General features: G+C 43.7%; 2 protein-coding genes across 9 annotated transcripts in view; both read right to left on the bottom strand.

Annotated features, from left to right (window-relative positions):
* The window catches only part of LOC139757821 (myosin-IIIb-like), a 75,043-nt gene extending 68,175 nt beyond the window's left edge, over window positions 1-6,868 (bottom strand). For 2 of the 7 annotated variants that reach the window (XM_071678700.1, XM_071678702.1), the window contains exons 1-2: window positions 6,693-6,868; window positions 3,894-4,611 (exon numbers count right to left, since the gene is read on the bottom strand). In XM_071678700.1, coding sequence (XP_071534801.1) covers window positions 3,894-3,918 — 25 coding nt within the window. In that variant the 5' untranslated portion in view covers window positions 3,919-4,611; window positions 6,693-6,868. The remainder of the gene's footprint in view (window positions 1-3,893; window positions 4,612-6,692) is intronic. The other 5 variants (XM_071678699.1, XM_071678701.1, XM_071678694.1 and 2 more) reach the window with 4 other exon arrangements.
* A 2,439-nt stretch (window positions 6,869-9,307) lies between these two features.
* The window catches only part of LOC139757822 (aspartate aminotransferase-like), a 79,666-nt gene continuing 64,533 nt past the window's right edge, over window positions 9,308-24,440 (bottom strand). For both annotated transcript variants that reach the window (XM_071678704.1, XM_071678703.1), the window contains exons 5-11: window positions 24,170-24,361; window positions 23,475-23,514; window positions 22,148-22,238; window positions 20,432-20,611; window positions 19,658-19,743; window positions 12,746-12,899; window positions 9,308-10,911 (exon numbers count right to left, since the gene is read on the bottom strand). In XM_071678704.1, coding sequence (XP_071534805.1) covers window positions 10,699-10,911; window positions 12,746-12,899; window positions 19,658-19,743; window positions 20,432-20,611; window positions 22,148-22,238; window positions 23,475-23,514; window positions 24,170-24,361 — 956 coding nt within the window. In that variant the 3' untranslated portion in view covers window positions 9,308-10,698. The remainder of the gene's footprint in view (window positions 10,912-12,745; window positions 12,900-19,657; window positions 19,744-20,431; window positions 20,612-22,147; window positions 22,239-23,474; window positions 23,515-24,169; window positions 24,362-24,440) is intronic.

The following is a 24,440-nucleotide window of genomic DNA, read 5'->3' as shown; positions in this document are numbered from 1 at the left end:
CACACACACCTGCCAATGCATAAGCTAAAGGTAAGGGAATCTTGCGACTTACTATGTGGGGTCTTAGGAACACCCTAGACTCTTTCAAAGGAGGGCGAGGACGGCAAGTCCTTTAGGAAGGGAAGGGGAGGAGGATTCAATGAGTTTAAAAGTACCAGGCGTGGGAGGACAGACGACCACAAAGGACAGGATCCCCCACCCTCTCACACGCGGGAGCATCACACTCTCCACGACCAACGGGACTCCTCCCAGCGTCTGGGGGGAACTGAAGACCCTTGCGTTTTCCAGATGCCTTCGTGCTACAGGCGTAGCAGTATCTCGCACAGCATTTCCTATTCAGTGGCTCATTTGACGATAGAAAATCTCTTTTACGAAATACCTTGAGTCTAATATCCATCAGTTTTCCACCATAGTGATTCTGGGGGTAGGGGGTGTCTCAAATGGCCTATGTGTGGTTTAAAAGGCCTTGTCAATCTGGAAATCTATCGCATCTTGACTGAGTGAACATCAGGTTTCTCTGGTGGGAGGTTATCTGTAGCCTCGAGGATAAGCAGGTTTTTCGCAAGAATTATTTTTTCATGGAAGCTGAGTCGACACAGATAACTAGATGTCCTACGGGGTGATCTCATTTACGTTATACTTATATATGCTTTCTCAAGACCTGCCGTAGGGACTGCCCTAGGAGTCCTTTTTCTAACAATACGAGGCTTCTGCAGCACTCAGGAGAGGTTGAGGACCGGGAAGCAGCATTAGTGTACAGCTATATCCCCGAAAACCCATCGTCTTACACACCCACAGCCATACACGCACACACTACTTCAATTAATGTCTTTAATCCACGCATTTAACGAAGAGTACCACTATGTATTACTGGCGATACACATTGCTTTCCCAGTGTACTGTCTGTATCATTACACAAGATTGGAGGGAATACACCACTACACTGGACAACAGCTAGTGGAGGTGTAGAAAAATGAGATAGCTTGAACCAGTTCAGTCGAGCCCAAAGAACTGATAGTTCTCAAACTATGAGGGAAAGTCAGTCTTTTCTAAAAAAAAATTTACTCATACGACAAAAAAAGGAAAAAAAAAAATGCCATTTAACCTCTTCAATACGTTCGTCGTCTTTGATTACAACACAGAGTTACATAAGTTAGGGATTGGTGGTATATGAATGTGAATAAAACCTGCTTGCACCGGAGAACCTTAATGGAATCTTGAATCTCATACTTCAACGGGGTTTCCAGATCAGAAAACCAGTTCCAGGTGGATCGAATTTGTGACTGATATCTAGGCCGCCACGGTGGGAACCTCGGCCGTCGCAATGATCGCCTGGTGTCGGGTGTCTCCAGGTCTTGGCTACGTCACGGGTCGCAGGTCTCTCCTGGTTTGCAGAGAGTCAGTTACTGGTCGCCTAGTCTCAGGTGTCGCCAGGTCTGCAAAGAGTCACCAGTCACCTGGTCTCCACTGTCACCGAGTCTTTTAGGCAACAGTAATTACAACAATTATATGTACATAAAACAAAACATCCCTCTGTTCAACGCAAATCCTAATGAGACATAATGAACCATCCGTAGTTGAGTCATTCACATCAAATTACGTTGGTGTCCGGCCCATTGCGGCTGAGATCCGCCAACATTCTCACCAGAGCACGATGCCTACGTTGTCACTAGCAACGCCAAGGCATCATCTACCAATAACAGACTCAGTTGTCCGAGTCACTAAAGGTCATTCTTATAGCTGGGACACCTTCGTGCGTGACCATCCGGCACGTGATGTTAATGTCTTGAGCAAAACTCCATAAGGAACTCATTGTAACCTTGAAGGCTCCTTGATCCTCTTTACCACTGAGGTTTTATGAGCCTTATTTCGTAGTGTTATAAAGGCTAATGTCGCGTGTTCACGATCATTTAAAGGAGACAGGATACATACGAGGAGTGTGGGATCGAAATAAGAGGAACCAACCCATCGTAAGATGAAGATAAAGTTGTTATTCACGTTCTGTAAAATACAAAAATCGGCTTTGATGATATTCCGGCCTGATTCCTTACGGTCGGCTAAGAGCGTATCATAAACTGAAGAGACAGCCAAGGGATATTTCACGCATTACAAAGTTCCTGCTGCATTGGTCTTCATTATGTACACCAACGTGTAAATAATACAGTTGAAAAATGACTTTCTTTCTAAATCTACACTGTCACACACCTAGACACACACACACACACACACACACACACACACACACTGGGAAACACAAACACATATTTATATTCAATCAGCCAAGTGTTCATGCACGAACCGCCACCACACACACACACACAAACACACACACACACTGAAATACAAGACCGTCGAGACCATACCACGGGCAATGGAGGGGAAGACTCGCACCTTGTCATTAAGAGCAAATGGCTCCCTCGAGACCTTGGGAGTGTCAGATGGTTGGCTAGGCATCATCTCCGCCTGGTGGCCAAAGACGGCGTGAATATACCGCCTGGGTTTTCTATATTTCTCTCTGGCGTATTTTGCGGCTCACGCGGCGAGTGAACGAGTCGTATACACCCTATTTACAGGCAGTTAGGAGATTGTGAGAGTGTGAGGCTGTGTGTGTGTGTGTGTGTGTGTGTGTGTGTGTGTGTGTGTGTGTGTGTGTGTGTGTGTGTGAGTGAGGTAAGCAGGTATGTTGTGAGGGGGAGAGAAGGGTACATGCTGAGGCGGTGGGGGGTGTTATGTGTAAAGAGAGAGAGAGAGAGAGAGAGAGAGAGAGAGAGAGAGAGAGAGAGAGAGAGAGAGAGAGAGAGAGAGCTTAATTTTGTGTTATGAGCCATATTTGTTCCATGCATCTTTCATAGTTCTGTTCACAGTAAACATAAACAAACCGGAGAAAAAAATAAAAAAAAAAAGCGATCAAGTCACTCCTTACTCTTCTCTCTTCCATGGTGGAAAAATCTATTGCTTCTTACCCCCCCCCCCCCAACCTCCTTGCTTTAAATCACCTGTGATGCCCTCCTTTTGACCTTCTCTATTAGCTCTTGGTTCATCTCAAAATGTGGTGACCAAACCTGAGAGGCATATGCTAAATCTAGGTCATTGTTCGATGTGAACAGCTTACCGTGCATTTCCTTATGTTTTTAAATGTGATGCTAATATTTGCCAGCGGACAGGTTATAAACCTCTGTACTTCTCCTGGAACTCTAGCGAGAGGCTAAGTACAATGTGTGTGTGTGTGTGTGTGTGTGTGTGTGTGTGTGTGTGTGTGTGTGTGTGTGTGTGTGGGGTGGCTGTTCGTGCATGAACACTTGGGTGATTGAATATAAATATGTGTTTGTGTGTTTCCCAGTGTGTGTGTGTGTGTGTATGTGTGTGTGTGTGTGTGTGTGTGTGTGTGTGTGTGTGTGTGTGTGTGTGTGTGTGGTGGCTGTTCGTGCATGAACACTTGGGTGATTGAATATAAATATGTGTTTGTGTGTTTCCCAGTGTGTGTGTGTGTGTGTGTGTGTGTGTGTGTGTGTGTGTGTGTGTGTGTGTGTGTGTGTGTGCGTGTGTGTGTGAAAGGTTATGTGCTCAATCTGCATATTCATTGCAGGTAATTGTAAGCTGTAAAATAAATAAAAAAAAAAAAGGCTTTAACTGGGGAAAAAAAAGACCAGACGGGAACAGGAGGCACCGGAGCAGAAACTTAAAAAAACAAAAGACTAACTAATAAAAAAGAGAACCGGATTAAGACAAAGAAATGGAAGAATAGGAAGAACTTACAATAAATGAGACAAGTCAAACAATAAGAAATGTCAAAGTAAAGAAGATGGGAAGACAAATATAATGGGATCAGAAGCAGATGAAAAAAGGATCGAGTCGCCACACCATCTCAAGATAAAAATTGAAAACACACTTACCGGTCTTTTCCAGTGAAGAAATCATCTTGACAGCAGGACTTGTTACTGGTAGAAGGAGTAGTGGTGGTAGTTGTGGTAGTAGTAGTGGTGGTGGTTGTGGTAATTGTGGTGGTGATCGTGGCTGGACGGCCAATTGGACCAAGACAGTTTCGAGGAATGATATTCCTTTTTCTGAGTCTCACTCCCAAAGTACTGCTCCTCTTTTATACTACTGTCCACGGATGGATTTGACCCCCATCTGCATCATGTAAGCCCTGGCCACACTTGCGTCTAGTGGAGGCTGCAGATGGAGTCATCGCTTACGTAATATAGCGGTGGCCTCAGCCTTGACTCTGTGGTGTCCGATTGTCTCAAGGAGTCCACCTAACATATGCCAACTTCGTTTTCTGTTTCTAGATCAGAGCGTCGAACGCACAGACAGAGTATATGGGCATCTAAGTCATTTATCATACGAGAACAGATGTCCTTGCTGTGCACATCCAAAGAATTATCACTAATCCCTACGTACAACTTGTCCTCAAATCGTACCGATCAATTATTATGATTATAATCCCGTATAATCAAAAAATGATCGTCGATCAATGATAAATCAATTCCTCTTCATAGACTCCAAGTCTTCGGTTCCAGTAACTCTATATGGCACGAGAAGGTCTACTGGTATTCACGGGTTAGTTACATGTTCACACAAACACACACACGCACACATAAACATATGTTCCTGCAAAGGAAGATTTTTTGGTCATTCTGTATCACGCTGACGGGAAAAAAAAATATATATATATATATATAAAGTCATGTTTCATCTCGATCGAATGATACAGGATTGTAATTTACAGTGATGGTGATGAAAACGAGGAAGAATCAATTGCTGATACCACTGATAGTGATGAAGTGATAACGATGATGATAGTGATGATAAGGGTGTATGACTGAGGTTGATGATAACGGTTGATATCAATATAGAAGTAAGGAAAACAAGAAGGAAAGATTGATAAAGAGGACGAAAGTGGATAAGGTAATGGTAATGATTACACTAATGATAGCGAGAGGATGGTGATTAATCGAGACAATGATGAATAATTCAGATAATTGTACAGCCAAATGTAGGACAGTATTACGAAGAATCACCCCGCGAGAGAGCGGACGCCATCCATGAGGTCATGAATAGAATTACCTGTAGACCTTGACTCCCCTCCTACGCCTCCGTCAGTGACAGGAAGGTGACGAAGCACACCGAAGGATCAACTATACAACAAAGGAGGCACATACGGTGCATCTGATGGATGACTCGCACATATGAGGAGTGAAAAGAAGCGGCTGCGAGACGGGCGAGGGGAGGGCTTCTACTTCCACCACTACACACACACACACACACACACACACACACACACACACATGTACATCGAGGTGGAGGCGCCGCCGGCGGAAGAAGGACATCAGTAATTACTGGCGGCAGGTGATGGCTGGATGCACCTTCGTGTGTGGAACAAAAGATGATCTAGACCGTGAAACGCTACATGTGGCCAAGGTTCGTAGAGTGGGAGTGTAGAGTAAAGAATCCAAAGACCAACCTGAGGTTTGAGGATGTAGATAAGTGTTGAAACGTAGAATAGATAATTCAGAGGATAACCTGAGGTTTTGAAACGTAGAATAGATAATCCAGAGGATAACCTGAGGTTTTGAAACGTAGAATAGATAATCCAGAGGATAACCTGAGGTTTTGAAACGTAGAATAGATAATCCAGAGGATAACCTGAGGTATAAGATGTTGAGATAGATTCCAAAAGAGATATCTGAGGTGTGAGGTTGTAGATAAATTTTGAAAAGTAGAATAAAGGTTTCAGAGGATAATCTTTGGTATTAGGATGTTGGTAGATATTGAAAAACCTGCTGAAATTGTATTTGAATAATGAATTACTCTAGCTCAAATGAATACACGAGGAGTAAGGTCGACCTAAGGCTTATTCTTATCATCTTAAGTCGTAAATAACAGAGCAAAATTATACATAAAGAGATATATCCGGATCTTGATTATGAAGATGAAAAATAATTTATGAAAGATGATAGAAAAAATAACGTCATGTGTTGTCTGCTTTGCTGGGGAGATGGAGAGGTGGGGGTGTTCAGTCTGCTTTGCTGGGGAGAGGGAGAGGTGGGGAGGCTGGCAGTGGGTCTTAGTGATGGATTACGGGTGCTTCCGGCCAGAGGGCGGGGGTGGGGAGCGGCAGGCCGGGTGGATGGGTGGGTGGCTGACAGCTTTTACCCGACACGTCCACAACCTCACGTTCCACTTCCTCTACTGTTCCGTGCTACTTTCTTTTCCTCTGGTTGATGGTTCCAGTGACATATCTTTTCCTATAGTTGGTCTGTGTGATCACTTTATCCTCTACGTATTCCCTCTACAGTTCGCTCGTGGAAATCTAATATTTCACCTGCATTATCTCGTACAAATGACGAAAAAAAATACGTTAATTTTTCTAGAACGTAACTAAAACGCGAGTCTGAGTTACTAATACATTCCCATCACCATAATTAATGTTGTAAATTAGAACTCTGTCACCTTATTTCGGACAACTTCAAATGTTCATCACTAGTTGCTTTATATCATGCTGGCTTCCACTCGTTCTTAGAAGGCACACCCACCACACTTAGTGGCGCTTTATATACGAAAATAAGCATCCTGCAGGACTTGTTTTCCGTCATGCACAGTTGCTAGGGCAAAGCCCAACACGGTCACAACGTATGGAAGCAATTCATCTCTCGTCTAAACGCGTCACTCAAGTTCACTAGGAAAGTTACCAGTTATTTTCTCACGGTAAACTCGAAAGCTAACACTCGTAATGGAAGGTGGGTGGGTGCCAAAGCTAGCGCTGGGCTGGAGCGTTGCGGGCGGCTGAGCGTTGGAAATGTACAGCAGTGAGTGCTGCAACGCAGGTCCGCCCACAGCGCCTCCCACCACTCAACTGGCGCGAGAGACTTCAACGCGGCCGTAGCTAGCGAGCCAACCAACACCTGGTGAGCGAATGGCTGCTGCGCGCGCGGACGCACCGCCTCCCACCACCTTCTCCTCTTCCTCCTCCTTCTTTTCTCTTCCTTCCCCATCATCATCATTCCTTCCTTCATGCCTTGTGCTTCATTCCACTTGTCTTTCTCTTCTATTTCCCATCATAGCCTACCCCCCCTCAAATTCTCCGTAACTAATAACTGGACAAATAATTATCGTTAAACATTTAATCATCGACATCTAATGATCATCGCTAGACTTTTAATCACCTGTCGTAGTTCAATACTTGTTGCTTTCGACTATGAGGACGGGGGAAGGTGGTGTGCGGTGCACAACAGCACAGCAACTGTGGGAAGATTACGCGGCAAAATACGGAATGCCTTGTTGCCTTGTTTGACCTAGACAGCGCTGCCAGGCGTACATTATGAAGACAGCGCTGCCTGTCGTACATTAAAAAGTAAAATGAAGATAAATGATCGTGTCTCGTGTGTGTGTGTGTGTGTGTCTAACGGAAATCATTATGATAATGAACGGTTTATTGGTTTATCTGTTGCCAAAAGCTATTAATATATCTCAGTTATGATTATCTACATGAAAGCGAGTGAAGTTTAGTGAGATAATAGCAATCAGGCATTATAATTAGGACAACTTTTTTTCCCCCTTCAGTTCTATTCGCAGAAACTCTTGAGAAAAAAAATGCTATATTGATCAAGTGATTCTAATCTAATCATATATGAATTTACCCGTTATGGGAATGAGGAGACATACATGAATTAAAATGCGACATGATTATCTTAAATAACGGCTGCCTGAGCGACCACGATTCGAACCAATGATATCTCATTCAGTCATCATTATCCTTGCGCCAAATTCCATAGGAAGAGTCCTGGTGTGACACAGCCAAAGGCTGCACTACTTCCAGTAGCAAGGAAAGGTAGACGACTGTAATCTCCCTGAGACAACTCAGCCAAAGCTATATGTGTGTGTGTGTGTGTGTGTGTGTGTGTGTGTTCTCTCTCCTATATATATGGAACTAAACAAGCATTCCAATCACGTTATACATATATATTTTCGTACATACAATGACATGGGTGCGGTATGAAGCCAAAGATTGAAGAGCAAAACGTCGCTTGTACATTCCCTCCAGACGGCTACGCGAACTGGCACTGAACCACAGATTTGCACACACCCACACCCGCTCAGAATGTGGCCAGAGGTGCCATGCGGATATTGATACGCTTGTGTGGGTCTCACGACCGAACGGTGTTGTGGGGGTCGTGCATGAACCAACGCCGCGCCAGCCGAGCGTGAGCATCATGACTTGGGTTACGTTGTTTTTTCTTCCACCCTCTCGTGCAACGCCTCAGACGTGGGATCGAGAAAGACAAAAGACACCATTTCTATTCCATCCCCGTCTCATAAGGTTGATCAAACCCTCTTACACTTGCCTCCACCAGTAGGTGTAATGTCGTAAGTCCCAATGAATTTATAGGAGCCACGATTCATGAATTTACTGCAGGTCAGGTAAAACGTGAGTAAATTATAGCAGCCACGAAACATAAATTCACTGCAGGTCAGGTAAAATATGAGTAAATCTATAGCAACCACGATCCATGAATTTACTGCAGGTCAGGTAAAATATGAGTAAGTTTATAGCAACCACGAACCATAAATTCACTGCAAGTCAGGTGAAATATGAGTAAATTTATGGCAACCACAATCCATGAATTTACTGCAGGTCAGGTAAAACGTGAGTAAATCATAGCAGCCACGATCCATGAATATACTGCAGGTCAGGTAACACATAAGTGCGTTTATGACACAAGCTTCTCACTTGACCATGAGAACAAAGTACTATAAATTCCAATTCTACGAAAGCGTGCTCTCTGAGACTAACTGATACTATTCATAGACTTGAACCTGGAGTATTGATAATGCCATTCTTCCTCTTCCCTTCAGCGAGGGCTCACCCGACACCAGAGCTTCACATGGCAGAAGAAGAAGAAAAAAATTTTACACTTATACACATTATGTTTTGTAGCAGCAACATCCTCCTGTTTTCCTGGTGGGGGCGAAACTGGCGGACGGAATCACTACGCACACGACACTTTTACTAGGAACTCGCGTCTTCCTGTAGCACTACATCATATCAGGAACGATGTAGTTCAGATTAAAAGATAAACCCTGGCCTTTAAAGATATACCAAAGACTTAATGATATATACTCCTGCCTTAACGGCATACTACGGCCCTAACGATATACTATGGCCTTAAAGATATACTACTGCCTAACTATATACGCCTGACTCAACAATATACTAGTCTTAACGATATACTCCTGCCATAACGATATATTATAACCTTAACTATATTATTTTGCCTTATATTTAACTGAAAAGAAAACAAATGAATTTCCCAAAACATCTTTTATTCACATCAGTATTTACTTTTATTTCTTTTACAACAGGGACGATACAGTATACTGTACCTACACGCACCTGAAGGTATGATATTATACTTCGTACTAAGGTCGTCCATAAAGATCTAAGCTGGTCTCTATCATCCCCGTGTCAAAGGCTTCCCTGAATCTGTCATGAACGCAAAAGCTAATATTGACACCGTTATAAAGCCACTTACACGACAAGAGATTGGCACGGTAGAGTAAAACTCACTCACTGCTCATGTCACACACACATACACACACATGACTCACACCAATGACTCGTTGGTCTGGTCTGGTCCCGGAACGCGAGAACGAGGCATCGCTCTCGCTACTCACGAACGACGGAGCCAATTGACAGCGTTATTGTTATGTGAATCTCATTGTGATTCTGCGTCGGAAGGCACTACCGAATGATACGTGTGTGTGTGTGTGTGTGTGTGTGTGTGTGTGTGTGTAGCAGCTCGAGCGGAAACTGGGTCATGCAGTGACGGTGGCGTGGCACACCAGTCACCCCTGACAAAGGTGTCCAGTAGGGTCAAGGCTACTGCTGCTGACGGCAGCCCCCATGGTGGTGAAACTCCTTCGACTTTTGCTTTGCTGCTAAGGGCAGGTGATGAGTGAAAGTCATCCTGTTCTCCGGCGAGATCTTTTCCTCTCTTTTCTTCCCCCTGAGACCATCAAGACTCGGTGAAAACAGGAGGGGGACGAGAACACATACTTTTGAAGTATAATCATTCTTTGGAGACAGACTCAGCCTCCTGTTTGTTCGCTCTTTGCTGGATTCGGATCAATAGTCAAAAACTCCCAGTCTTCCCCTAACATACTTTCCTTATTTAGTTACCTCGATACTGTACGAGTGAGGTAAAGAAACGGTGTGTTGTCTATCCGTACGCAAGATTCGGGTACGACTATTTCGCGCGTTGAGGTAGTTGCCACACATCCCACTTGGGGTCCTTGGTTCCTTCTGGTACAATGATATATATTATCTGCTTCCGGCTTTGGCCACTCTGGACATTCCATCTGAAGCTAAATTAAATCTGGTTTGAAATATATATATATATATATATATATATATATATATATATATATATATATATATATATATATATATATATATATAATTTGATTATTGACTTTATGTTGATAATAATATGGGTAGTGACATTTAGCGTAGTTTGAGGCCGACTGATTAATCAAAAGTCATCTAGACTACTGCCTGTTCCCCTGGCCTGGACACACTCTTCTCCATCTTGACTTCCTACACCAACCTTCTTCCTCCTCCTCCTCCTCTGCTCTGACCCAACCTTAGCTGTTCCATACCTCCTCCTCCTCTCTCGCCGGGCTCCGTCCATCCCACTCTCACTGCTCACGGTGCTTCAGGACCCACTGTCTCAGGCTCTGGATGCCTTTGACGATGGGGAGGCAGTGCTGGCGGAGGAAGTCGTCGGAGAGGTTCTCCTGCGAGGGATGATCCTTAAGGGCTCGCAGGGCTTCGGCCCCGTCGAAACAGACGAAGCAGAAGCGGGTAGTGAGCTCCTCCAGTGGTCGGAGGAAGTCATGAGCAGACATCAGCTGGTGAACGAAGACGTTCTTTATATAACTGTGTGTGTGTGTGTGTGTGTGTGTGTGTGTGTGTGTGTGTGTGTGTGTGTGTGTGTATGTGTGTCACTCTATGAGTCTGTGGACATTCACGAATATGTGCTTATGTATACATGGCTATACTAGCAAGGCATACATACACGTACTCACGCATTTCAGGAAAGACACGTTCTTACAAACCTGTAAAAATCAGAGTGTTCAAATGAAAGAAGACAGGAAACTAAGAAAAAAGAATGTATTTAAACCTGTTCTTGAACACTGAGCTGTATGCAAAGGTTCAAGTGATCGGTCCTGGAAAGCTGACTTTACTCATATATCCATTATGGACTTCCATCAACATTATTAAACCAATGAGGCTGTAAAAGGGAGAGCCTTTCCAGTGTAAGTGACAACAAGGTTAGTCTTAAATTCTTCGGATGGTCAAGACACATTACAGTAACAGGGGCTCTTCCTAGAAGAGGAGCACCCTCCCCCTTCTCAACCTTTATCCCTGGGGAATGTTATCAGTAAGATCAGTTAACAGCTCTCGAGTTTGGTCTTGGGGTTAAATCCGAGCTTATTATCTCCTCTCGACCTGACATTAAAAGGTTGTCATGTGTTATTTCGCACAGTCGTGGCTGTCTAAAGGTTTTGCGAGACTTTCCTCTCACGCCCTGAAACGTAACCAAAACCAAATTTGCCAGTTATATATGTGAATATAAAGCATGTTCCTATGACCATGTGAGAGAAAGAATTTGATGGCAGGGTTCCCTCAGAAGTGATGTAAATGGCGCTAACGCTTCCCTACCCTAAGCCGATTTTCCCCCTTGATTAACTAGGTTAAATCAGAGTTATAGATGTCACAGGATTATTGTGTGGCTAGATCACTGACAACACCACATTCAAGACGCTCTGAATGACTTAAGATGAAGACACTGATGAGCTCGAAGTGCACCTATCAGTAAAAACAATCGATATGAGAGATCTACTCCTGTCTATCTCATAAATACAGCTCAAACTATCCTTTTAATAGATCGGTAAAGATCTCAGTTATATTCGTCACTTTCTCCAAAACAAAGCAATCTACTGAACAGTATAAAGCATTATCTTATGATAATCCTGGGACGTCGTGTTTCCCTGAGTTCTAAACTGGCATGAATTCAAACGGCTCGGGTGAAAAATCCTCACCTTCCCAAGGACTGGTAACAGGTGGACTGGATGTGATATAATACATTAGTGGCTGACTACTCATTCATCCATCACCTATGATACCCGCATCTGCATCATCCGTCACCACCTACCATGCATAACAACCAAACACATGTGTCATCCATCCACCACAAATACCACTCGTGACCATACATCACCACCATGCAACACGCCAAAGCCACACCAGGCGCCACATATACCATCCATCAACATCTACCACTCAACTCATCGTTCATCACCTATCGCAACCAGCACCATTCACCGCATCGACCACAGCACCACAGGCATCACTCCCTCCATCCACTATAACATAAAGAGATACACACATGTACACATGTCTCCCCTGATGATGTGATTATTACACGAAAGTGCACCTGGGAACTTATCGTGTTTCATTTTCCCCATGGACTCATAGGAATATGTACACATGTGTATCATAAGAGAAAAGACAAAGTAGATAATCACAAAGTTAATAAACGGAGACCAATTCGAGAGTATGACTCTCTTCCCGTAACGCACAAACATTAATTGTACACACACACACACACACACACACACACACACACACACACACACACACACACACACACACTACCAACACGGAGCACACAGAACCTACCGCTACATTAGCCTCCTCCAGCATGGACTGTGTCATGTGAGTACCATTAGCGGGTCCCCGAGCACGCAGGCCCTCCCTCACCACCTCAAAGTCTGGGAGGAAGTAGTACCCTGCCTCGCTTTTGCAGCCACCCACGCCCACGCTGGCTAGTTCCCTGTGGGCGGGACGATGGTGTGTAACTAACACATTCAGGCTGGTGGAAAAAAAGATGTATAATCTACCTCGTCATAGCTGGAGAAGGGATGAAATCAGGTCCCGACGGTGTGTGAAAGACTTGGTCATGTAATCGTGCAAGAGATAGAGAGAAAGAGAGAGAGAAAGACACTTGCTCTATAAACCTGAGGTTAGTGTACCTGCAGCTGATGAATGCCTTTCAGCACCAAGAAGTACAATATGAAGGAATTCAATGATCATTCTGATGTCAAAATCGCCTCGTGCCTAACAGTCAAATGGGAGGTCATGTCGCAAATCTTGAACAAGCAAGTCGAAATCATAATGACTAATGAGTCAACCTCTTTTATCTGCCGACGCTGCTCTCGTATGAGGAGAAGTTAGCTCAAATCTGTGTTGCTCAAACTGTGAAAAGCTGCGACAGACTACCATTGTGTGCAGTACTTTGGTCATTTTGTCAGATCTCTCTCTGTAATCGTCTTTTTCTACATCCACTCACCTCATTACCTTTCTCCTCATCATATATATATATATATATATATATATATATATATATATATATATATATATATATATATATATATATATATATATATATGAGGTTTTCAAAAGTGGCGAAAGTGGATATAGCCTTTGTCAGACACATGCATACTTTCAACGTCCCATTACCTCCTAACATGTTTGAAGATAACTTTCTCACCAAGATTAGATAAACATTCATCACCCAAGGTACCTTACAAGCAAAAGCTTTAAAGTATTTCTGAAAGCAAGAGGCGAGTTTCGCCGCACGCACGGAACTGGTTCCTGAATGTCAAAGGCGTGGAGGAGAGTGCTGAGGTCGGTCTTCACATACAGCAGACACTGACCTCTTCACCGGGAAGTGAGGACTGGTCATACGGAGCCCCGTGCATGGAATGCTCACACGCACTCGTTTCTACATAACATTTCGCCTCCAACAGATCGATATGAACGTTCTTTTCATCCATCACCTGTGTGTAGTAGAAGGCGACTAAGGGCGGTTGTGGGAAGGTAGAAATCCTTCCGTCCTGTATTAAATTCCAAAAGAAGGAACAATGGATAGAGCCAAGTGAAGATTTTTCCTCTATAGTTCCGTCTTCTGTTCCCCTTACGCTAACGTCACCTCGCTTATATACATGCACTCTCTACCTTCATTCACCTATATTCATTCTAATGTTACTCTTCGGCTGCAAATGTATAACTTAAGCGCACTTACAAAACACTGAATCCCTTTTGTGTTGACGAAACATCATCAAGAAACATCAACACTCTAAGAACAAATTGTACCGACTCCCTCTCTGCCTCTTTGCTCGCATCTAAGATCCTGTTTGCGCGCGTGTGCACTTATACCTATATACACGTCTCTGCTTCAATTATACTCTAATAACCGGATCGAACACTCAGTGAAAGTAAGTTCCATGCTGGAGAGGCCACAGTGATCCTCCAAAGCCTCGAAACAGCTTCATCTTTCCGGACGTCATCTCCTTTTTCAGAAAGCTGTCGAGTGTGGAGTGACTGAACCTGTCTTTTTTTATAACTCAGGAAGGCATCCATTCACCTTTCTCCACCAGAGGAATGTCACATGACAAGCAGGGAAGTACAGTACTTGGCAGCTGGGAGAGAAGAAGGAAATTTATAGAGATAATACTGTCTTAGATGGGTCACACTACACAAGTCCCTATACGGAACATGAATCTATATATATATATATATATCTATATATATATATGTATATTCCTTTTTTATCCACGGGGAAATCAAACACGATAAGTTCCCAAGTGCACTTTCGTGTAATGGTCACATCATCAGGGGAGATACAAGAAAGAAATATAAGTCAGTTGATATACAACGAAGAAACGTAGCCTGGACGTCATTTGGTATATATATATATATATATATATATATATATATATATATATATATATATATATATATATATATATATATAATCAAAAATGCTTCAATCATGATGACCAAGGAAAGAATTACACTCTCCTTCCAAATGTGGTTGGAAAGGAAAGTTGAATGGCTTACAAGAAAATATTTCATAAGTTTAATGTCACATTCAAAGGGAGGAAAAACCCGTTCACCTATCAACTGTGACCAAGTGGAAACGTAGGGAAAAAAATATTACGCAAATAACATCAAATCACTTCGAAAAAAATATGGGTAGCCAAATGTGGTGAAGTGGAAACTGAAGTTAAGATCTTTAATCATAAAAATACGGCCAGCCAAACAAAGGGAAAGAATGGAAATTGCATTTTTCAACGAGGTGGGCCCCAATGACCTTTAGGTACAACACGGTAAAGATTTTTCCCCCCTGAAGTTAAGGGTGAAAGAAACTGAACTGTGGACTTTCAAACTGGCGATCTTATGCCTGCAAGAGCTGGGCGACGTACCAACCAATTACCTTTTTATATCAACTAGGCTCATTCCTCCAACATTCACTTGAACAATACGATTAGTATCGACTTTTTACTAATAATTCAATAAGAGATAATCTGACTTGGTTCACTGGATGCAGAGATAAAGATTACACGAGACTTTACTGTTGCTGAAGGAAGGTGAGGCGAAGAGGAGGGGGGTGTGCATGACAGAAATGACATATGAAACACGACCTCCGACAAGCTATATATGGGATTACGTACAAAAGAACACACACAAAGATCTCAGGGAAGAACATGCTATACCATTCTTAATATGGAAGTGAAAACATGACATACGAATGGGGTTAGCCTTCAGATATTCTCCATATGAATATACACAGCAAATAATGGAGCATTCATCTTTAAGAGATGATATGGCATCAGAATGGGTTCCTATATATGTCAAATCACACTACTTACGGATCACGCGCCTCCAAAATCATCTATCAACTCACTATATCTCAAGTTACTTCCTGGTTATTATACGACTTATATATTCTGGGCGCCTGGGTCCAACACGTATAGCCCATTGAGATACGCAGGTTCTGCCAACCTAAAGTCGACGAAGGTGATGAAGTAACAGGTCTATGCGAACACTCGTCCCCCTCACAGGGACACTGGGTGATCATCCCACAGGCTAGGTGCCCGCAGTTGGCCCGTGTTATGGCGGAGGCCCTAAAGGGTATGAGAAGCCAGACTCGATTGTACTTAAAGAGATTTCGAATCTCTGAAGTTACCATACAACCCCTCCTCACCATACATAGGGGCATATGGAAACTGACGCTTAACTCTAGGATTCGGGCCGATGATCTGTGTGTGTGTGTGTGTGTGTGTGTGTGTGTGTGTGTGTGTGTGTGTGTGTGTGTGTGTGTCACAAGAGGTCACAGGGCTAACAACCCCTCATGACATCCCCTATCATCCACTGCACTCACTGGTACCCCTCTCTCGTGGCACGTAACCCCTTCCATCATGACCTGGTCTCCACCCGTATCCCGCATATGACTCCTGCCTTGCACTCAGGTCCCGGGGTTTCTAGATACCCTAGGCTAGGTGGTGAGGCAGGCAGGTCTGTATGCCTGACACAGACAAAAGCCTAACGACCGCGTAATAACCCGTGAGAGTCCTCTTTGGGGAAACGGCTCTCTCTCTCTCTCTCTCTCTCTCTCTCTCTCTCTCTCTCTCTCTCTCTCTCTCTCTCTCCTCACCTAACGTTTCCTACTCCGGTCATGACGACCACCTTGCCTTATCGACGGCACCGTAAATGTCCGGGGGTTCACTTCTTCTCCCTGTGTGACATCTGGGGGATGCTGTTCTTCGTTTTCCAGCCATGCTGCCCTTTCCTTTCCACCGATGAAGAACATGGAAGGAGAACTCCTCACATGATTCCTGCTCCGGTTCTTAAAGGGTGGGTCATCACTTCATGATTTCCAAATGGTCTTGTCCCCTCCTCACAGCCTTCAAAACACGCATCAACTTTGCTCCTAGGAAAGAAACCACGAGCGATAGCGCTCGAGACGACAGAAAAATTGCAACTGGATGTTGTATGCTGATGGTACAGCACTGGTAGCTGATTCAAGTGAGAAACTGCAGAAGTTGGTGACAGAGTTTGGAAAAAGTGTAAGAAAGGAGAAAGTTGAGAGTAAATGTGAATAAGAGCGAGGGTTGAGGGACAAGTTGATTGGGATGTAAGTTTGAATGGAGAAAAATTGGAGGAAGTGATGTGGTTTAGATATCTGAGAGTGGACTTAGCAGCAGATGGCACACCATGGAAACTGAAGTGAGTCACTACCTGTTGTACTCAGGGATCACCTAGAGTAATGGTTATCTTGGGTGTGGGGTGGCATAAGGTACTGTGGACTCGTTCCCTTCTGAGATTAGTGGGTGTGCGACCGTCAGCTGCGAACGCTTCCGGGAGTGTGATCACATTAACTAACACTTTGCATGGTATGAACACTCACTTTCCACACCCACACATACACACTCACACACACACACACACACACACACACACACACACACACACACAAAGATGTTGATATGATAAAGATGTTTATATGACAGAAATATAAACTCGTGACTGTAACAGAAAACCTTTAAAGAAGTTAAATGACCTCGAGGGGGAAAAAAAATAAATCGGACCCACAAATTACTGCATGTCGTTGATAATTTCTCCATTTATCAAAGTATCAGAGATGCTTTCGTAAGACTTAATAACATCAACTGAAGCTGTTTAACTCTTGTGTAAGCCTCTCACCAGACACCCAGGACCTGTCATAATCTTTCCAGTGTAATCATTGGTTCCAGATAAGTGGGTGAAGCAGGTTTCTTGAACTTATATTAAGAAAATCACTACAGGCGGACGTTCTTTTTGGGGGAAAAAAGAGATAGTAATATATGTACACCTGACCAGAGCTACGGAGTCTCATTGAAATGTCACACAGAATATCAAAAAAAAAAATACGATACGAAGAATGTTTCATGACGTTCGCCCAGTAAATATCTATCAGAGGTATTTGGAGATAAGAATTGCTTGATGATCTCGAACCCCGCGAGACGCAGATATTCACTTCACGAATATCACTGACGAATATCTATAGAGGGAAGATCTACTCACACGTAATATTCAGGAATCCTAAACTAACTTCTTTAAACTTATTCAAGTGATGATGTAACCTTCCAGGATGATGAAAGCGATGATTATCGATGAAATGAGAATTACTGAAAATTCCATTAATCCTGTAACGCAATCACCCGTTCAAGATAACAAGCGTCGTGTCTTAGCGTCTATGTAACAACTTCACGAGGAAGAAGAGATGAATAATGAGTTCGCTGAGGCTATCAGGAGGGTCTGTTGCCCCGACGCCCTCGACGGGCAGGTGTGTGTGTGTGTGTGCTGCTCTTAATTATAGGATGCGACAGGGTGAGGCTGCCTTGTCGAGGCCAACAGAGATACCGTCTTCCTCTTCTCTATCACCGACTCGCTCCTTTATACAATACGCTGTTAATGAGGGTTAAGGAAGGTGAGGGGAGATACACTAAGGTGCGCGGAAAAGCCCTGAAGACGTGTGTGAAGCTGGAGGAGCGAAGAGCTGCTGAAAAGCAGGTGAACGCTACTGGGAATGTGAAATACGACAGAAAACAATGACAGGTTATGTCACACTTGTGGGAAGAGGAGGAGGAAGAGGAGGAGGATGAGGAGGAGGATGAGGAGGAAGAGGAGGAGCACTTGTGGGAAGAGGAGGAGGAAGAGGAGAAGGAGGAAGAGGAGGAGGATGAGGAGGAGGATGAGGAGGAGGAGGAGGAGGAGGAGGAAGAGGAAGATGACCAAGGGGAAGAAGAAGTTGGCAGGATCTAGGCTAAAATGTTCCTTGACATATGTAATTGATGAAAGAGCATCATTCAAGTTCCTGTGATGCAGATAACGAAGAAATACTTATTGACATTTTCTTCAAGAAATGTGAGTCTTCTTCATCGAATCTTTTTTTGTGTGCGTATCAAAGTCATGAGACAAACCAACATCGCGTCCAGGGCTCCGATAACATGGTTCCTCTTTACCGCTTATCTAAAACGACCATAAAACTGTACACATCTTTTAGCTTTGATAGTCAATGTATCTAGTGTACGTACTGATTTCACCACACGGTGAGGCCTAGTGACTCAAATGCCGTCTCACATCCTGATCCACACTGACAGAGAGAGAGAGAGAGAGAGAGAGAGAGAGAGAGAGAGAGAGAGAGAGAGAGAGAGAGAGAGAGAGAGACACTCTAGGGGTAGACCAGAGAGCTATGTGCTCCTCACACGTCTTAGCTATGAGACAAGCAGGAGATCACATATCAAAATTCGTGTATACCACGACTCCCCCTTGATGCACTGACTCACTGTCTTAACCCTCCCGTCATCTTAGACTGTGTCACCTCTACAGACCGACTTTGTCATAATCTCAAAAACGCTTATGAGAAACTTGGTAGTCAAGATTCTTTTTTTTTTCTTCTCTCTTTAAGTTCAAAGGTATCTTCTCTGCATTAAGGTTAACGTGACGAGAAATTTTCCTAGTCAGCGAAAGCAAACTGGTGTAATAAGTGCCGTGTGTAGCTTTTGGGAGAACAGGAAAATTCAACTTTGTGTACAATATGGACGGCAAAGAAGACGACTATTGATGAAGGAATGGTAATTACCAGCAACCACCAACCGAACGATCAAATAACAGGTGGTGTGGAGGGGGGATGAAGTGTCGATGGCATTCCAGCAATGTGAGCCTTATTGACAAAACTTGCAACATGTGAGTAGAACACATTACCTGTGGCAGTAGTTGCCCACGGCCTCCAACACCGTGGCACAGTCCCTCATGTATTGATCCAACTCATCGAAGTTTTCCCGTAGAACCTGTGATGATAGAAAGAGAGAGGTATATCCACGTTAGCGGTCTGGTCTACGTAAGGCTAGATGTGAGGAGGAGAAAAACAGTAGTTCTGTTTGGCGAACATGTGAGGGTCTGGGTTGGATTTACTCCCACTGGAGAGAAATGGGTATACAGTGTTTCATCTCAAGTGACAGTAACTGCAAGAAAAGTAATTTAAGGTACTGATTTACCTTTAGCCCCTTAAAATCCTTTGAAATATCTAAAGAGAGGTATTTTGACGTATTGAGTAAAGTACATGCCCACCAAGTCTCAAGTCTAAGATTGAAGGAACAGGCTTGAAACCATGATTAACTGGAGAGGACTGGGAATAACAGGAAGACACAGGAAACACAATATATTTCCCTCAAGATGTTTGGGGAATGATATTCAAATCTACTGCTAACAACACTAACCAAACTCCCTCGCTGCAAACTTGTTGCCAGCCAAGGTAACACGATGGGACAACCTCTCTCTCTCTCTCTCTCTCTCTCTCTCTCTCTCTCTCTCTCTCTCTCTCTCTCTCTCTCTCTCTCTCCGTCAGCCACAGAGGACAGAGTCAATCTGCCTTTCTCCAAGTACCCTGTCCCTGCTCTCACTCGCCTACGACCTTAAAGCCTACGCTCTCGACGCAATCCTTACACTCGCACGCACTCCCAGCTCACACCCACCCACCTTAGCCACTGCGTACTGCATGGGGGCCGGGGCGCAGGTGTAGGTGTGGGAGGCTGCGCTGATGACGACCGCCATCAGTGAGCGTAGGGCGGTCGGAAAGTGGGCGTAACCGAGTCTCCAGCCGCCCGCTGACGCACACTTGCTGAAGCCGCTGGTAAGGATGGTTCCCTCAGGGTAGTGCTGCAGGAGGAGGAGAAGGAGGAGGAGGATGTATGTATGAGCATCGTGACGACGACTGCAGGTCAGACATGTCTACCGTGAATGGTCTACCGTCACTTCTCAAACAACATAAGACTTTCTCATAAGCAACTCTCAAGGGTTTATGAGTAATCAGATTTTATATTCATGATCCTTTTTTGTTTCTGTTGTAAATTAAATATATATTTAACTTCACTTTAAGCTATTATCTTCAGTGACTTTACAGTTTGTTCATAAACTTACAACGTCGATTTATGTGTGTGTGTGTGTGTGTGTGTGTGTGTGTGTGTGTGTGTGTGTGTGTGTGTGTGTGTGTGTGTGTGTCTACCTATTTGCATAGTATAAGGAGAGATTTCTACACTCCTGAGACCCCATCTCCAGCTTTCTCTGTTATGATACAACTTTTTATAAACTTTCGTATACATTCAGCATCCAAAGTTCTATCACACATTTCATCCAAGTCATCCGCTGTTCTTATACCACAAAAATATATCTTCATTTCTTTTCTTACTTAAATTCTTGTCATGATCTCTGGTTACTCTATCTTTACATCTTCCTCCTAGAACTCTTGACTGTCAACTCCATTAATCCACTTGGCTTACAATCATAAAGTTATCGTGTTTCCTTTTTTCACAATGGGCAAATTTATCGCCTCTAATCTCTTCCTGTTATTCAACTTTCATATATCAGATATCATCATCTTTGCCCTCCTTTGGACTTCCTCTATTAGCTCCTTGTATTTATCTTAGTGAGATGGCCAACTCTGACAACCAGGCTCTGATTTAGGTCTAATATACATTGTAAATAGGTTGTTGAACATCTTATCCACGTAATTAAGTGCAGTCCTACAATCTCCTCCTAACACACTTTTTGCCTCCTTGATGATTGGTCTGACGTGGTGTTCTGGTGAGAGAGATTGGACACAGCCTCGACCCCTCGAGTCGTTTCCAAATACAGACTCAGTACAAGCTGCTACCCTCCTCGAGTCTCCTCCACATACAAGCTCAGTTTAAGCTAGTGTCTTCTACATTACCTTCGTACTGAGGTCTGGTTCTATGAAGTCCCATCTTCATCACCTTATTGTGTCTTATTACCCACAACCTCATTCGAATCTAAGCTGAACATCTTTCGACCATGTATCAGAACAGGATTGCCTCAGCCCCTTTGCATGAAGATGCACTTCTCGTCATACCCTTACTTCTCTCGTGACTTAAGGATCACTTGCAAGCACCTCTAGATATGAAATTCACCTCTGTTATCTACGTGTAACTCAAGATAAGAAGTGGTCTCATGACTAGACCTTGTATACGCTACCCATAGCTTCTACCCATTTTAAGTGAGTTCAAGTGTTCACGAAAATAATTTCTTATCTTGTTGAAGGAGTCTTCTTATTCCTGCCCTAAATATCCAGCTTCTATACTATCGTCTAGTATAGTACAGTATCATGTGTTTTCACACACACACACACACACACACACACACACACACACACACACACACATGCACAATCTTACTTACCTTCGCCATAGATGCATGTCTCCTGCTGAAGGTGAGACGGGCGTAGATTTCGTCACTCAGTACGATAACCCTGCGTTGTCGACACACCACGCTGCCAGACGCATGGGAAAACCAAACAAGTGAGCCTACTCAAGTTTTTATCCAATTTCCTTCTCTACATACATGCAATAGAAAAAGACAGTTACTTGGGGTCATGCAAGAGTGGCATCAAACAGGTTCTTAAACTTAGTGTGATGCAAACAGATTTTTATACACCAGGATTCTTTTCTTTTTTCTTCTGTCTTTCACAACAATTGTGGGTCTTATACCTGATGAGAGGGAGGTGTGGATAGGGACGGGAGGCTGATACAACACACCAGATGCCATTAACGGAAACCCTGCATCCAACACCTGACGTGTATAACACGAACTTACGAGAGGGGAGATGTAAATTGAGACTGACAAAAGTATTATTTGGGACTGACTCTGAGATAACACGTCGTGCAAGACTTATATATCACACAGCACACATCTGGAACACACTCTACTGACGTGCACAGAACACACTTTGGATAGACTCTACTGACGTGCACAGAACACACTTTGGACAGACTTTACTGACGTGCACAGAACACACTTCAGACAAACTCTATTGACGTGCACAGAACACACTTTGGACAGACTTTACTGACGTGCACAGAACACACTTTGGACAGACTCTACTGACGTGCACAGAATACACTTCAGACAAACTCTACTGACGTGCAAAGAACACACTTCAGACAATCTCTACTGACGTGCACAGAACACACTTTGGACAGACTTTACTGACGTGCACAGAACACACTTTGGACAGACTCTACTGACGTGCACAGAACACACTTTGGACAGTCTCTACTGACGTGCACAGAACACACTTTGGACAGACTTTTCTGACGTGCACAGAACACACTTTGGACAGTCTCTACTGACGTGCACAGAACACACTTTGGATAGACTCTACTGACGTGCACATAACACACTTTGGACAGACTCTACTGACGTGCACAGAACACACTTCAGACAAACTCTATTGACGTGCACAGAACACACTTTGGACAGACTTTACTGACGTGCACAGAACACACTTTGGACACTCATTACTGACGTCCACAGAACAGATCTTGGAGAGACCCGTGTTATCTGCATGTACCACACACCCAGGACAGACATAGCTGATGTACACAGACCCACATCACACACACACACACACATCGCCTTCTGATGTCAACTTAGACACAAGAGGCACCTAACATCCCAACGGCCCAGCGTACTGTGAGACAGACGGCTCCTCCCAACACGCACATACCTCAGGGCTTCCAGCTCCTCGTCAGTGTAACACGCGCCACCTGTTGAAAGAGCAAAATGCATATTGTATACGCCAATAATACCATCAAATTCCATATACATGATGAGAACAGATCTGTCACAGGTAATGATAAGAATTCGTCGACAGATCACCACCTGAAGACATTCTGATCTCATGTGTTTTCAGACACAGTCATTATCTTCTCTAGTTTGTACGATTGAGAGAGATTCTGAGAATACACTATGGTTTCAGTGGATTGGCAAACCTGATCACTGCTCTGATATTCAGTCGTGTGTATTTCGAATCAAAAGATACCAATTACCAACACAAGACCAGGAAATGAAAGTATTAAACGGATATTTTCTCTTTATATAAACATGGTTCTGTTATATTCTACTACACTATTTCCGACGCTCATGCGCGTGCACCTTTTTTACTTAAACTCTATAGAAGATTGAGTGGGTAGTTGGATAGGTAAATGGGTGTTATATATATATATATATATATATATATATATATATATATATATATATATATATATATATATATATATATATATATATCAAAGAAGATATACTTCTTAAAGGAAGAGTTTTGTAGAAGTTGGGGAAAACACGTAGGTGTGTGTGTGTGTGTGTGTGTGTGTGTGTGTGTGTGTGTGTGTGTGTGTGTTTACAAGGGGATTTATAACTCACTTGGGTTGCCAGGATTTGTGAGGATGAGGAGTTTCCACGAGGACCCTCCCTTCCCCGCCACCGCCTCCTCCAGCGTCTCCGGCGTGAGCTTCCAGCCCTGGGCCTGTTGCGTCTGCAGGATCCACGGCTCCTTCCCTGCCAGGCGGGACTGGGGGACGTACGTAGTCCAGGCTGGGCTCGGCAGGAGGATATCTGAGAGAGGGGGACGACGAGAGAGACATCTGGTGACACACATCGAAAGTAGAATCTGTCCATGACTTCGACTCATGTC

The sequence above is a fragment of the Panulirus ornatus genome, chromosome 28, assembly GCF_036320965.1.
Source record: "Panulirus ornatus isolate Po-2019 chromosome 28, ASM3632096v1, whole genome shotgun sequence".
NCBI classification, from domain to species: Eukaryota; Metazoa; Arthropoda; class Malacostraca; order Decapoda; family Palinuridae; genus Panulirus; species Panulirus ornatus.
Note: the sequence above shows the minus strand (reverse complement) of the source record. Positions and strands in the feature narration are given on the sequence as shown.